The sequence below is a fragment of the Chlamydotis macqueenii genome, chromosome 15 (assembly GCF_036417535.1).
Source record: "Chlamydotis macqueenii isolate bChlMac1 chromosome 15, bChlMac1.mat, whole genome shotgun sequence".
Taxonomy (NCBI): domain Eukaryota; kingdom Metazoa; phylum Chordata; class Aves; order Otidiformes; family Otididae; genus Chlamydotis; species Chlamydotis macqueenii.
Genome location: NC_141570.1, coordinates 3,398,497 through 3,412,506, shown reverse-complemented (window position 1 = coordinate 3,412,506; position 14,010 = coordinate 3,398,497). Strand labels below are relative to the sequence as shown.

The window sequence follows — 14,010 nt, the reverse complement described above, 5'->3', positions numbered from 1 at the left end:
ATACAAAGCCCAGCTTTGCTGTAGCCCCCTTAGCTCTTCTTTACAGTGACTGATGTGGAAGAGCCACTGGGCTACAGCTCCATTCTGCATTACCCTGAGCTGGACAATGTCCGTTTCACCACCGAAACGCCTACACGGCACCGTATGAACATACAGCGTCTGCACCAGGGCACGGCAACCAGCCTGCCTGTGGTTTTTAAGCTCTGTTAATGCAGCCCTGTAACAGCCATCCTCACAAAACAACTCACTGAACAGTCAGGTCAATCCCTCTGGCACGGGAATGACCCACAGCGAGGGACCTGTGGCACTTTTGGGTAGAGGGCACTTTGCTTCTCCAGAGGTCCTCACCTAAATTACACCCAGACGGATAACGCACCGGAGCCCACACGTAACAACAAAGTGTGTGAATGCTAGCTGTTAAGTACTGCAGCAGCCCTGGGAGGCTGCTCAAGCGTTTATTGTCTCTGGGAAACAATCTGTAGTTGCTGGGGTTTGTACTCCTCCCAAATCCTCTCAAACTCGTCCAGAAAAGGCTTCACGTACTCAGCGTCCTCCACGACCAGCACGTTCTCCCGGTTGCTCTGGATGGCCTGGGTGGTCCAGTTGAGGGAGCCTGTGATGAGCACCCTCCTGTCCACGATGGCGAACTTGTGGTGCATGTAACCGTTCTCCTGCTCGTGGCGTACCTGGATCCCTACAAAGACACAACCACCTCTTCAGCTGCACCTCCCCGAGCCGTGCCCCGGGCCGCGGCCGCCCCGCGCCCCCCCTCACCGGCGCGCCGCAGGAGGCCGATCTGGGAGCCGTGCAGCCCCATGTACCGCTCGTCGGTGACGACGCGGACGCGGACGCCGCGGCGGTGGAGGAGCTGGACGGCGCGGCCCAGCTGCGGGCTGGAGAAGGCGAAGAGGCAAATCTCGAGGGAGCGGCGGGCGGAGAGCAGGAGCCGCAGGAGGCGGCTGAGGGAGCAGTCACCGCGCGGCAGCGGGCACGGGCAGGGCCGGGCCGCCGCGCCGGGCCCCGCCGCCTCCGCCAGCAAGGCCTCGGTGCAGCTGGGCGGGGAGGGGAAGAACAGCACGTCCCGCACGGGCCGCCGCCACGGCCGCCGCCGGGCCGCCAGCGCCAGCGCCAGCCCCAGGGCCACCCCCGCCGCCAGCGCCAGGCCCGCCCGCCGCGGGCCGCCCGCCGCCCACATGGCCCCGCCGCCGCCGGGGCGCCTGCGCGGGGAGGAGGCGGGAGCTCCGCGCAGGGAGCCCGGGGTGGTGGGGGTCCGGGCCGGAGCCGCTTCCCCGGGGCCCAACTCGACGCCCCGGGAGCCTGGGCTGCGCTGAGCGGAACCTGGGCTGCGGGAGCGAGGGATGGGACTGGAGAGCCGCTCCTGTGTCGGCCCCCAGCTGCAGCGCTCGCCGCTCCCACCTCCCTCCCCGGCTGCTCGGCCACGCAGAAGGAGGAAATCACAGCGGAATAAAGAAATAGCCTGCTTTAATGAGTTTGACATTAAGGCGTAGCGTGGAGGGGGAAGGAGGGTGGTGAAAGATGGCTGTAGACAGCCTTTTTTTTTTTTGTTAATTAAGTTGTGCTAAGAAGAGCACATTCCAGCTATCACTGACGGCAAAATGAGCACCGGCGGCCTCATCGGCGAGCTGCAGGAACTTGCCCAGACAGTTATTTGGTAATCCCACGTGTAGATCTGTCCTGGCAGGCACACACAGCTGGTTTCATGGGTTCACAGACTTCAGGAACTCTTCCCCCTCCTCTCCTGACGGTAGTTGATAGGTGTTCAAGGAGTGGTTTCCTTGCCCTGGCTCAAACATGACACGTTATCCAGAAGGGGATGGGTTGTGACACAGCCCTGCTTCAGAGCAGGACAGAGACCGATCGACACAGACAAGTGCAAGGAAGAGGAAGATGAAGCTGCAGGGTTGACCTGGTGATCACCTTTTTGCTGTTCTTTGCTAATGGGTGCTTACGTGCCCACTGCAGGTTGGATAGAGATTTAGGATTTAATGGGGGATTGCTTGGGAGAGCTGTTCTTTAAAAGATAAAAACAGTTCAGCAACCAGGAAGGTCAAAGTGCCAATTGATGTCTTACCTGTTGTGTTACGCAGCTCTGAACTGGACCAGAACAGCTTTCAAGTAGGAAAATAAGAGTACTAGAGCACATAGAAAGTAGCCACAAGAACAAGCGCTGACCTAGTAAAGAAATTCCGACTCACTAGTCCACGCTTTTCTAATGACTTCTGTCACTTTTATCCCACGAGCCCTGGGCTTCGTTCTTCCCTCCTGAGCAGCACCTAGCACGCAGGAAGCAAGACTTCCTTTCCTGTGGAGAGAGCTTGAGCTTTTGTCTCCTGTTTCCTTACTGACAGCTGGAAATGCAAGCCTTTTTGCACACTCTGAAATTAAACAAGTGGTCGGTTTTTGAAGTGACAGAGTAATGCCTTTTTCCAAGCATGTTTGCTGTTTGGATATCCTGTGGTTGTTTTACGTCCAGGCAAGCATTTTCAATTAAATTATCTGAGCAGCTCTTGCTCCGTATGTACAAGAAACTAATACATACAAAGTCAAGAGGAAAAGACTTGTTCGATTCCGTAAATTAGATCAAGGCTAAGATGCAGGAACTACCTTGTGGATCAACTGCTGCTTCTCCCAACCCCACACACACGCACACAGAAAATCAACACAAAACTAGGCTTTGTCCATTTTACAAAAATAGCTCTTAACGAGATTTAATACCTGTCTCCATTTTACAGATGTTCCAGACAAAAATCAACCTGCATATTTTATACATAAGAAGAGAACTCGTGACAAGTTGGAACATCCTCTCTGAGCTTGAGTCTTGTGTGAATGAGTGTATAAGGTCACCTGGGTAAAGCCGGCCTGTAGCTTGTTAAAACGTCTTAAGGTAACATCAAGTTTTCCCAACAAAGATCCAGGAAAAAAGGAAAAAAAAAAAAAAAGTCAAAAAGACTTCACAACAGCAACAGTAATTCCTTACAGTACAGATAAGGAATACCTGTTTAGGTAATTAAAAAATGCACCAATGTTTCCATGAAGCATTCAAAATGGCTACGGTAGAGTTATATAAGAATGGAGCACCTACAGGTTGGATCTTTTCTGCTTAACTTAATTAGGAAGCTAGAAAAATTATTTCTGAAGACAGAAGAACTCCAGCAACCTTGTCCTGGCGAGGTTTACCTGGAAGTTTTGCAACCACAGGCAAAACAAGGCGAGTATTTTACCCTCTAGAGAGGCAAGCAGGCTGCATTCTTCTATTTCAATTCTCCCTCCCAGACAAGATTTCCAAAGCAAATGCTGAAACTGTCTCAAGTTAAGATATAAATAAATAAAGTGGAGTGACAGGACTCCGACAGGATATCCTGACTTATGCTACAGCAAAAAATAGTCTCTTCTTAAATCCGAGCATAAAGTGGTTTGAAATAATTTACATGTGATCCATACCCTGTGACACGTCACTTATTTTTGGTTCTTGTTCTCTCAGGCATTGAGGAGATTTTTCTGGGATTCAGAGATTAACTACATCCACTCCCAGGAGTTCCGGATGTTGTCACAGGTATCCGAGTCTTGCCAATGCAATCTAAAACCGAGGTCTACTGCCACACCGTAACGCTTAGCGAGGACGGTACGGGATTTTAATTATTTCGCGCTGATTCTTTGAGCTGCAGTTTAGTCTTGAGTGTGCAGGTTTAGATTTAGAGTTGAGTTTCAGGACAGGCAGCAGCACTATTTATTAGCACTTATTAGTCCAGTCTCACAGCAATTAGAAGACTCAAGTGACTCTTCAAGTTGGTTTGAGGACCAGAAGAACAGCGATGGAGTTTCACTGCCCGCCAAACGCTCGCGCTGCAGGCTCAGCAGTGGCAACCCGGGCTTCCCTGCCATTATCTGAAGGCAGCAAGTGAGGTTGGGCACCCTTTAGTTCCGGGACTCTGAGGACGTCGGGCTGCGAACTGTTGACATCAGGTGGGACTTGTATGTCTTGCTCAGGCCAGTCATCCAGAACTTGAGAAGCTTGACGTTGTCCTCCTCCGCAGCTCCCAGAATGCTCAGCAGTTTTTGGGTATCCTCCTTGGGTCTGCTGTCCACTTTAGTGAATTTAAAGAGGACCTTCACTTTACTGCGGAGACAAGAAACTCCTGTCACTATTACAACGCACTTGCACGCATCAAACAGGGAACTGACCACCAGCAGTGGTTGTAGCTTCTCTCAGTACCTACTGCAGCTAATTGTTAATAAAAGCTTCAAACAAACTGGAAACTACTCTCATGCTTTGAATGAAGAAGGTGGGGGGAAGAAAAGTACAAGAAAAGGGGAATTAGTTAGGAGGATTACTCATTTTCAGCAGCAATACGCGTAATTCTAGTCTGTTTTTTCATTCGAGCGAAAAGTAAAACAATTCATTGTGACAACGGGGAATCTCCCCGAGAGACACATCCAGTGCCCACCTGGCCTTCAGGTAAATTCGCAAAATCATAATGTTCCATGAATTATTTTGCATGACTGACTGGTCTTCCTTTATAAGCACTTGCACCTTTGAAATTCAGCGCCTGAAGGTGCGATCATGACATCCGTTCGGCATGTTAACAGCGCACGTTGGCAGCCATGTGTGTATTTGCATTCTTAATCCTCATATCAGGCAGACAAGTATTGTCCTGCGCGTAACCTACAGCTGCATGACCCGAAGCACAAAGGTTAAGAAGTGCTGAAAGCCAAAGAGAGTTAGGACAAGAGCACAACTCCGATATTCTGAGCTCCCAACTACTCTCAAGGCTAAATCAGGAGTTACCCAGTTATTGCTTTGTCCTGTACTCTGCTGTGACCGTTGCAGGATTAGTGCCAAAGCTGTTTCTCTGAAAGCAATGTAGTGGTACGTACTTCATCCACTCCTCCTTCAGGCAAACGAGGCACTGATCCACGACGTCTACAGAAAGGTTCTGGTTGGTCAGAGCAGCTTCGATCTTGTTCAGGATTGTAGGGCCAACTACAGGGTCAGAAAGAGGAGGAAAAGGGTGAGAAAGAGGACACGCAGCTATAGGGTACTCGCCCACACCTCTACTGTTAGCAAGGACGAGTCCATTTAGATGTTGTTGTTTTAGTCCCATCTCAAAAGCCCATTAAAAATGCAGAGTTATGAAAAATCTTCATGCTTTGTACAATATACATACAGATCTATAAACATAAACCCTCAAAGTCTCCACTTACTCTTGATTTATGTTCCTCTTGTTAAGGGCAGTTCCAGGATACAGTATAAAAACAAACGGACAACCAACCCAAGGCATTCCTTTCCTGGACCACTTTTTGGAATTCCCTAGGAAGCTATTTTCCAACAGTCCCTGGCCTAATAAGTTTGATGGTGTGGTGGAGAAAAGACCTTTCAGTGACTATTTTTGTCCAGAAGATTCTGGACGTGCCGCTGGTTGGATGCAAAGCGGACTACTGCAATTACACATGTGGGACCGACACAGCAGTGAGTCTCTGCTTTGCATTGCACCTGTATCTTCAGGGGAGAGAGCAGGAAGGATTAGCCATCTCTCAAGTCTTTTGAGACAGTCAATGAGGCCAGTTCATCTAAATTAAGACTTTCCAGAAAACACGAGACTGACGGACCTGAAAAAAGTCACACAGAGGTGCAAGGGTTCAAGTCCTTGAACAAAGAAAGCAGAAAAAGAAAAAAGGTCTGGGCATTTCTGTTATCAGTCACACAGGTCTATCAAGTGGAATCTGGGAGATGAGTAATGTCATGGTACATACCAGACTTACTCAAAATAGACACACAAGTATTCCAGGATAGAAAATGTTCACTGTGGGTTACAGAAGAATTTCCTTACAATTGCTACCGGACTCTTGTTCCAGGATTTGTTTCTAATTTCTGAAAATTAATAAGCAAAATGCTGATCTGGTAAAGTAAACTCTTTATAATTAAACACACTGTGGTAAACTTCACCTCAAATAGCAGTACCCCAGCTGTATACTGACCTGGCTTCTACTCAGACTTCCTTAAGGATCAGTACACGAACAGCATAAAAACCAGTTAAAAATCAAGATGCTCTTTTAACCTCAGTGATGCAGGTTCCTTCTGCTGTCAAATCACCCACCTCGATCTGCTGCGACAGGGCTACCGCTGGTGACCACGAACTCGTACTTGTTGAGGGACTGCTCATCATCAAACAGAGTCGGGTAGAGACTGGACCGGGTAGCGGCGCGAACTTCCACAAGGACCGCAAACTCTAGAGTGAAAAGAGCCCAAAAGAACATTAACTGGCCTAGCTCAGATTCTAAAGTACAACCATATATCCTGCGCTGAGAAAGCGCAGCTCTGTCAGCTTACAGTATTTGGCCCAGCATTAACTGTTCCTCCACAGGAACCAGGACTGTCAGCTATGGGGTGATCAGTGCTTAACTTTCACACCTCTCAACTACCGATTAGGCAAAGATACGGGAGAAACAGAATAAAGTGGTGGAGGTTTTAGTTCATACAGCATTGTTAGACTATCTGCCAATAATTTATTAAAAAAATAAGATCTTGTGTCCTTTAACATAAGGTGACAGGGAAAGGAGAGGGTTCTGCAACAGGTTCTCACCAGATGACAGGATGTGGGATGGGATTTGGACGTGGGGGCTAAGCCCTAGGAAGTTACACCGATACGCCTCTTCATACTGGTTGCTGTAGGGGATGATCCGCACACAACCAACAGGCAGCATCGTCTGAAAAGGAAGGAAACATGTCAGGAGAAACAGTGGAGCTACACCAGTAAAGTACAACTTTCTCCCTGACTTCCAGGGCCAGGCAAGTCTCGGGGCACTGCTCATGCAGATGCTCCTGATTTGGGGGATCAGCAGTATCTTACAGCTCGAAAGACTACGCAGTTGATGTGGTCAGATATCCAAACGTTGGAAGTTGTTTTAGGTTTGTTTTGGGTTTTTTTTTTGTCTCCCTGCCTCAAACCACGTCACTTAACAGACATTCTCCACAAGATTACATGTCAGGAACAGGCTGGGCTACTACAGAAATATATGTAAAACTATGCAGTCAGGTAACAAAGGAAGAGGTTTCTACCCGTAGCACATCAAAAGCAGACTGGACGAGATCCATGTCTCGAGCTTTCCAGATGACCTGGTTCCCCATCAGAACATGCCAAGCCAGCATGCGGAATGCTGATGCTCCAAGAACCTTAAAAAAAAAAAAAAAAAAAAAATCACACACAAAACCCAAAAACATTCTGCATTGGTTTTGCAGATTAGTGAAGATTAGTGAAATGTCCAGTTTGCCCTGTCAAAAACACGACTGCCACATAAGAAAATGGCTAGAACTGAACAGCAGAAACGAACACTAAAATGTAGCAGGTCTTGTGCAGAGAACAATAGCTCGAAACCACAGCACCGACACCAAGTATTTCTTTGACGGGTGCCAAAGGTGTCAGACTCATGCAAAGTGACGTTTGCTCCCGTCTATGGTTTCAAGAACAGACAGCAGCAAAGACCGCTTTGCCAACGTGCCTAATCGATGATCCAAGTCAATACCAAGAGAACAACAGTTTCATTCCTCAGTTGCTCCAAGTTCTTCAGCGCTCTGTAGACTGCATCACCCAGCCCACTTGTTGGCCAAATTAGCCAGTTTGGCAAGATGGACACAGGCCTGTTTGGAATGGGTCTGAACAACTTCTATTAGACAGTAACAGCTTTCAGCATTTCTCTGACCTGGGTTACGTTCACAAGAGTGACTCAGGCACGTAAGATGAAACGATATTCCTAGACAAGCCTCCAAAGGCACACACTTTAAATACAGTAGTGTACTTCAAAAGCTCAAGCATTCTAAACTGGGAGACTGTAGAACAACAGGAGGCTAAAACCACAAAGCAGGTATTTGTCAGCAGCGTCCAGGAAAACAAGCTGGAGTGAAAGAGATCGTGGGTCAAATGCACTGAACCTTCCGCCCTCCGCTGCACAACCAGAAGCACTGGAGAAAAGCTAGGTCTGTACAGAACCATTTGTTTTGTTTGTAAATGATTATTTTTCCCTCAGAAACACTTCTGTTCTAAGCAAATAATGCTTGGCTTTGAAGACGCTGCACAGCCTCTGCATTAAATTACTGTCACCGCTCTTGGGAAGAAGAGAAGTGCAGAATGCGAGAGAAATCATATGATCCCGTCCCGCATGACCGAAGACCACTAGAGGCCCATGTGATCTCAGAGGAAGGGAGCGTCCTCAGAGACAGCAGTTAACACCACGTACCAGCTGTGCAGGCACTGTGTTGAACACAGAACCAGGAAAGAAGTGCAGACTGCAGGAAGTAAATGTATCTTTTCAAAAAAGATGATCAGGAGAAAAGAGGTTATTGGCTTGTGAATTCAGCCTCAGAGTAACTGTGCTCCTCCCTTACCTGTCTCATGTGCCTGAGAGAGCGAAAGACAGACAACCTTCTGTGGGCTACGTTCCAGCTGTTGCAATCTGGAATCAGAGATGTTTCAGGTGAGCACTTAGACAGCTCCTGCCCTTCCACAACATCCGGCTGGGAAGAAGGCTTCTCTTCTTCCTCAGAACCATCCCAGCCTTCTGACTCCTCTTTTAAATCTAGCAAAAAAAAAAAAAAAAAAAAGGCAGAGCGGTCAAAAACTGTTGCTTTCTAGGAATGGGAACTGCCTCAAAAGCGCCTACACATGCCGCAGCCAATGGGTTTTGGCTGTATGTGGGAAGACAGAGTCCAGAGCACAGTAACGGAAAGTACTCACATCACAGACACACCTGAAGTGTTAATGAAGTTTATTAATTCAGATATAAGATGACCACTGAAGGGTCAAGAAGGAATTTTCATCTTCTACAGAACACATCTTTTGACCAGCTACACGTTCTCTATTCTTGTTTTAAAGGTCATGGCCAGGTTTTGTAGATTCTAGTCTAAATGGATTAATAAAATAATTCAATGCAAGAAAAAATTATGATCCTCTAATGTGAGGAATTTTGTAGAAAAAAGAGCAAGAAGTCCATATGTTGTTACTGCAAATTCTTCTGGCTGTAGAGATGCATTGGGAGGGTCATCCCAGCCAGAAAGAACAATAATCGCGATGCTGCAACCCTCCTACTCAAGTAACAGACACCACACGAGCGTGCAAAGAGCCTACGAGGCCAAGGGCCTTGCTCTCACACTCCTGTCAGTCATCTCCTGTCAGAGACGGCTGCGCTTACGATGCTGATGAAAGGACTCGGTGTTTTACCATCCAAAGCATTCTCAGAGGGTCTTCCAGCTCTGGAAACTTCTCTCTCACCTGCAAGTTTTTCCATCTGAACAAGGGTGTCTTCTGTTGGTGCTCCCTCCAGAAGCTTCTCTGTAAGTCGGCTACCACAAGCTTTCAAAAGCCTGGAGATATTGAAAGAAACAGAAGTAGTGTTCATTAAGCCTGCTTGCTAGGTACAAAAATCTAGTAAGAAACTCAGTGTGATGAGCTCAACAAAAAATCCACCCACAAACCCATTTGAGTTTCCTTCCAACACAGCTCTACGCTTTCCTTGGTGTGGTAACGGTCAATGCCTCTTACAGCCGCTGCCGCTCAAGAGCCACCGAAAGGCCTACCATTTTGCAATCGCTTTGTGCAACGTACTTCTCCCCCATCCAAGTCACGTGCCAGTGTTGCAACCCTCTCTGTGGCAGCTTTCCAGGGAAGTTGGATGAGCAAGTCAGACACTGGAGCAACTGGACTCCCACAGACGTACTCCTGCACCAAATGGCTGCACCTCCCACGCTGCCCAGCACAATTTCTTGCTTTCTTCCATACTTACTTTTATACTGCAAAACCTTTCCATCTAGATAGACATGGTTTCTATCAGCAGCCACGTTAGTAGGTTTACTTCAGAGCAACAAGAATTTTTTTTTGTCCTAAAGGCATCAGCAGGCTGCTGTCCTTCTGTGCTTAGCTCCTTCCAACGCAGAGACTACTTAGCAAAGTCCAGCTTATTACCTCACGAAAAAAAATACCCAAACGCTCAAATCACATTTCCCCCCTTTCAGAATATGGCAGTACTCTCTCCGCGAAGGAGCTGCAGAAGCCAGATACACAAGTGGCATTACCAAGCAAAGGAAGTGTGCAAACACGCCCACAGGTTCTCATCGTTGGTCAGCGACGTTAAGGAGCGAGCCGCGTTGCCGTTCCGCTGGTGCAAGAAGGGAGTGAAGGCCGTGTTCATGCGCTGGGCACGCTGAGGACACCCGTACTGCTCCGCTTCAAACACCTACACCACAGAAAGAGGGCAGTGTAAGAGAGCGAAACCGATAAAATGCTTACATAAAGCTGAGCCAAAAAACCCCAACGAAAATACAAAGTGAAAAGGGTGCATCACACACAATCATCCAAAATATACTGTAAACGACGGGAAAAGCGAGGGAAGGGACATCTTATTCTTGGATTGACTAAAATTATCATTGAGTAACACTTCTGCTCCAAAACCACCGTCCTTCCCAACTTTATTTACTCAAATTTCTAACAGAGCTATTGTCTAGCAGTGAGGTGTGTGAAAAGTGTTACGACTGGCTTGAAATGAGAGGAGCACCCTCTTCCTTCTCTCCCCCTGTCCCTTGCCTCAACCTGAATGACCACCCTGGCTGCAACGAGCTGGATCAGCTTTTGGACTCAGCTGTAAATCAACTGTCATGTTTTACTAACGCTGAGTCAAGCGGACTCTGTGCACTGACCTACCTTAAGTGCTTTGCCCTGAAGCTCATCAATGATGCCTCTGATTTTTCCCAGCAAGAAAGGCCAGGAGTTGATGAGGTAAATCCGGTCCATCATGATAGTGATGATGCTGTACCAGCGCTGGAAACCTCGAGCCAGGCTGTCTTTGATGAAGAAGGTGTGACTGAAGACAAAACCATGCTGCTCATCTCCGAAAAAAATAGGGCCTTCACGTCCTGGGCAGACCTGAAGGGGAGGGAGACGTACACCAAAGCAGTTAAGCACATCACACAGCTGAAACGGTAATAAACGCAACAAAGCTTCCTGCTCTTCAACACACACTTGGGGAACAAAACAAGCCTTTTTTTTAGGCTATTGTCCAAATCTCAAGGTCAAACAGACCTCCAGAGGTATCCTACAAACACTGTAAAACCTTCAATTTAACTGTATTTTAAGAATTCAGCTCTATTCAAGTACAATACTGTTCAGAATACAAAAGGGATTTTGCAGATCCTGACACACAAACGTCCACTGATCTGTAAGGTTCTCCCTTCGCTTCTCTTAGGCGCCAAATGTTTATGGTCTACAAAGATCAAATATTTATTTGCACTAAACAACAGATTCCATTGTTTTTACAAAAACAGTTTATCTCACAAAAAAAACCAAACAATAAGCACCTAAGAGCAAAAACAAGAAAGGGAAATTTCGGTCTCACAAGGTGAGAGGAAGGAACCCTCAAGGTTATCAAAGATCAGCCTTAAAAATTCCCACCAGTCCTGGAATGAACAGACTTGTGCGTCTGTCTTTCCACCTCCATTCCCTCCTCGTTAGAGGCAGCACAGAGCAGCCAGGATCAGCAGAGCACTATCTTGGATTTGAAACGATGCGTAAAGCCACAAACAGGTTTTCTCCCCGTACTGCGAGGCGGTTACCTCACAGCTCAGACTGCGGACGCAGGCCTGGCGCACGATGCTGAACAGCTGGGGGTGGTTCGGGTGTTGGTGACTGACGTACTTGATTGAAGTTTCTTTGTCGTGGCTGACATATCCGGGATGTCCTCCTGCAAGAGAGCGGCAACCCTGAAGACAGAAAAGCAAATCCAGCCATAAATGAGCATGCAGTAGTCTAAGGTTTCCAAAGGCCTCTGCATACGCCCTTCGAGACACAGGGAAACATTACTGACACACATAAATCAGAATCGTATCACAGAATCACAGACTGGAAGCGACCTTAAAGGCCATCTAGTGCCAAATCCCCTGCCCTGGGCAGGGACACCTCCCACCAGACCAGGTCGCTCAAAGCCCCATCCAACCTGGCCTTGAACGCTTCCAGGGATGGGGTCAGGGTGAGGATTTGAACCCAGCTCCTCACGCGGAACTCTGTGTGATATACTTCCTCTGCTCTTATGCTCATCTTCCCCTGTTTAATTTGATTCTGCAGTTGGTGCTGGCTCTACAGGTGGTAAAATTCAGTTAACAGCAGCTGTGAAACCAACTGGCCTAACAAAACTGGCCATAACCTAAAGGAAAGTAAATAACAACTACCTCAGAACAAGTGCTAATAGTAAACAGGCATGAGAACGACTGAGAACACACATTGCCTCTATTGTTTTAATTGCTTTTGCATTTCTTTTCTGTTTCCCAAGCAACACTGCTCTTAAAATTGCTATTAATAAATGACCAGACCTAATCTAATGAAGTAAATGCTCTTCAAGGATGAGGAAAGTATCTCTCAGCCACAAGAGAATCACAGATCACAAGGCTTAAAGAGACCTCAAGACACCCTCTTGTCAAGGTCTACACACTCAACCTCATCCTTCAGCCTCTAGCCATGGAGTGTTACAGTTTATGAGGACCTGGAGATCTTCTGGTACTGGCGGTCACATACAAAATGAGTGCATTTCACTTTTTTTTTCCCTCTCTTAAACACTACAATTCGCATTAGAGAACCCAAGAGCCCTTTAGTTAAGCCAAGGGCCACTGATGTCCGCACACGGATATTCACAGGGACATTCACACGGATATTCACACTTGCCTCACACATGTCTGACTTCTTTGGCCCTGGGCTGCTGGAGTCGGCGCTGGCGCCTTCAGCTGGGCTGTGTGAGCGGATCCGACTGCTCATCTGGATGCCACCCTCTTCCTCTTCCGCCTGCTCATTCTGCCCAGAGATGTCCCCGCTGCTGGCGCCTTGGGGAAGCGGTGAGTGTAGAACCTCAGTACAAAAGAGGGTGCGAGGACCGTGGAGCTCACAAAAATGGCAGAGGGCAACAATAGCATTCATAGTGAGAGCTCAACACATGCGTCAGGCCTCCTGCGGGCAAGGAGAAAGCGCACGGTATCAGCACAACAGCTGTCAAAGCATCTCTTAGGCCTGACCGGTGCCGGGCCAGCGCTGCATCCCGCCAGGCCCGATCCCCCCCGCGCCCGGTCCCTGACTCTGTGCCGGGACACCTCAGGCCCCACGGGGGTGGAACGGGACCGGACCGGACTCCCGGTACCTCGGGTCTTACAGGGGCAGGCTGGGATCTGACAGACCAGACCTCCGGGCCCGGCGCAGCCTCCCTGTGCCAAGAGGCCTCAGGCCGGAACGGGTCGGGATCGGCCCCGCTCAGCGCCCCCGGACCCGAACGCCTCCGGCCCAGCCGCACCCAGGCCAGCCTACCCCCCCCGGGCCCCGGCCTCCCCGCGCCCCGACACCCCCTGCCCGGCCCCGAGCCCCGCTCACCGCGGCGCCCCCGCCCCTGCCCGTCCCGTGTCAGCGGGCGCCTGACACAGACTGACCCAGTGGCCCGTACCATCCCTACCCGGCAGCGGGGGGGGTGTGTGGAAGAGGGGTAGACAGTTTTCCCGTTGCCCACCCGTCGCAGCCACGGAGCGGCGAGGAGAGGGATGAGAAAGCACAGAGAGGGAGGAGGACGCGTTCGTACCGCGGTGCCGAGCCGGTTCCCACTGCCGATCCCCCGAGGATCCCTCGCATCCCCCCCCCTCCCGAGTGCGGCAGTGACTCGGCCCACGGCCGCCCTGTCCACAGGGGCTGGGCCGAGCCAATACCTCAACACGAGAGGGAGACAAGAAAGTCCAACAGACTTCTTCCTTCCCTCGCTGTCCTCTGCCCCACTGTCGCGCCGCAGAGAGAGAAAATCCAGGTTTTACCCCAGAGAACCGAGAAGGGGCGAGCCACCTCCTGCGATCGCACAGCTGCTGCAGCTGGAGCGGGCTCTATTCCTCCCCGCGAGATGGTACGGCCCGCAGGGCGGATCACGTGACCGGAGGCCCCCGGGAGGGGGACATGGGGCTGCCCGTGCGCATGCGCCGTGTGCGGG

At 49.4% G+C, this 14,010-nt stretch overlaps 2 protein-coding genes across 4 annotated transcripts; both read right to left on the bottom strand.

The window, feature by feature from the left end:
• Positions 1–417: 417 nt before the first annotated feature.
• PLD6 (phospholipase D family member 6) lies at positions 418–1,195 on the bottom strand. Its single transcript, XM_086760095.1, has 2 exons — positions 775–1,195; positions 418–694 (listed from the first exon to the last, which is right to left on the bottom strand). The coding sequence occupies exons 1-2, from the start codon at positions 1,193–1,195 to the stop codon at positions 456–458; spliced, it is 660 nt and encodes a 219-aa protein (XP_086616221.1). The 3' UTR covers positions 418–455.
• Positions 1,196–1,465: 270 nt separating this feature from the next.
• Positions 1,466–13,637, bottom strand: FLCN (folliculin). Of its 3 annotated transcripts, none has more exons than XM_086759745.1 (12): positions 13,615–13,637; positions 12,720–12,998; positions 11,618–11,764; positions 10,710–10,931; positions 10,085–10,245; positions 9,285–9,376; positions 8,402–8,592; positions 7,079–7,192; positions 6,603–6,726; positions 6,117–6,248; positions 4,897–5,002; positions 1,466–4,138 (listed from the first exon to the last, which is right to left on the bottom strand). In XM_086759745.1, the coding sequence occupies exons 2-12, from the start codon at positions 12,966–12,968 to the stop codon at positions 3,937–3,939; spliced, it is 1,740 nt and encodes a 579-aa protein (XP_086615871.1). In that variant the 5' UTR covers positions 12,969–12,998; positions 13,615–13,637; the 3' UTR covers positions 1,466–3,936. The 3 variants fall into 3 exon arrangements, with proteins under 3 accessions (XP_086615871.1, XP_086615870.1, XP_086615872.1); XM_086759744.1 differs by lacking the exon at positions 13,615–13,637 and adding an exon at positions 13,413–13,475; XM_086759746.1 differs by lacking the exons at positions 7,079–7,192; positions 13,615–13,637 and having other exon boundaries at positions 12,720–13,233.
• Positions 13,638–14,010: the final 373 nt, after the last annotated feature.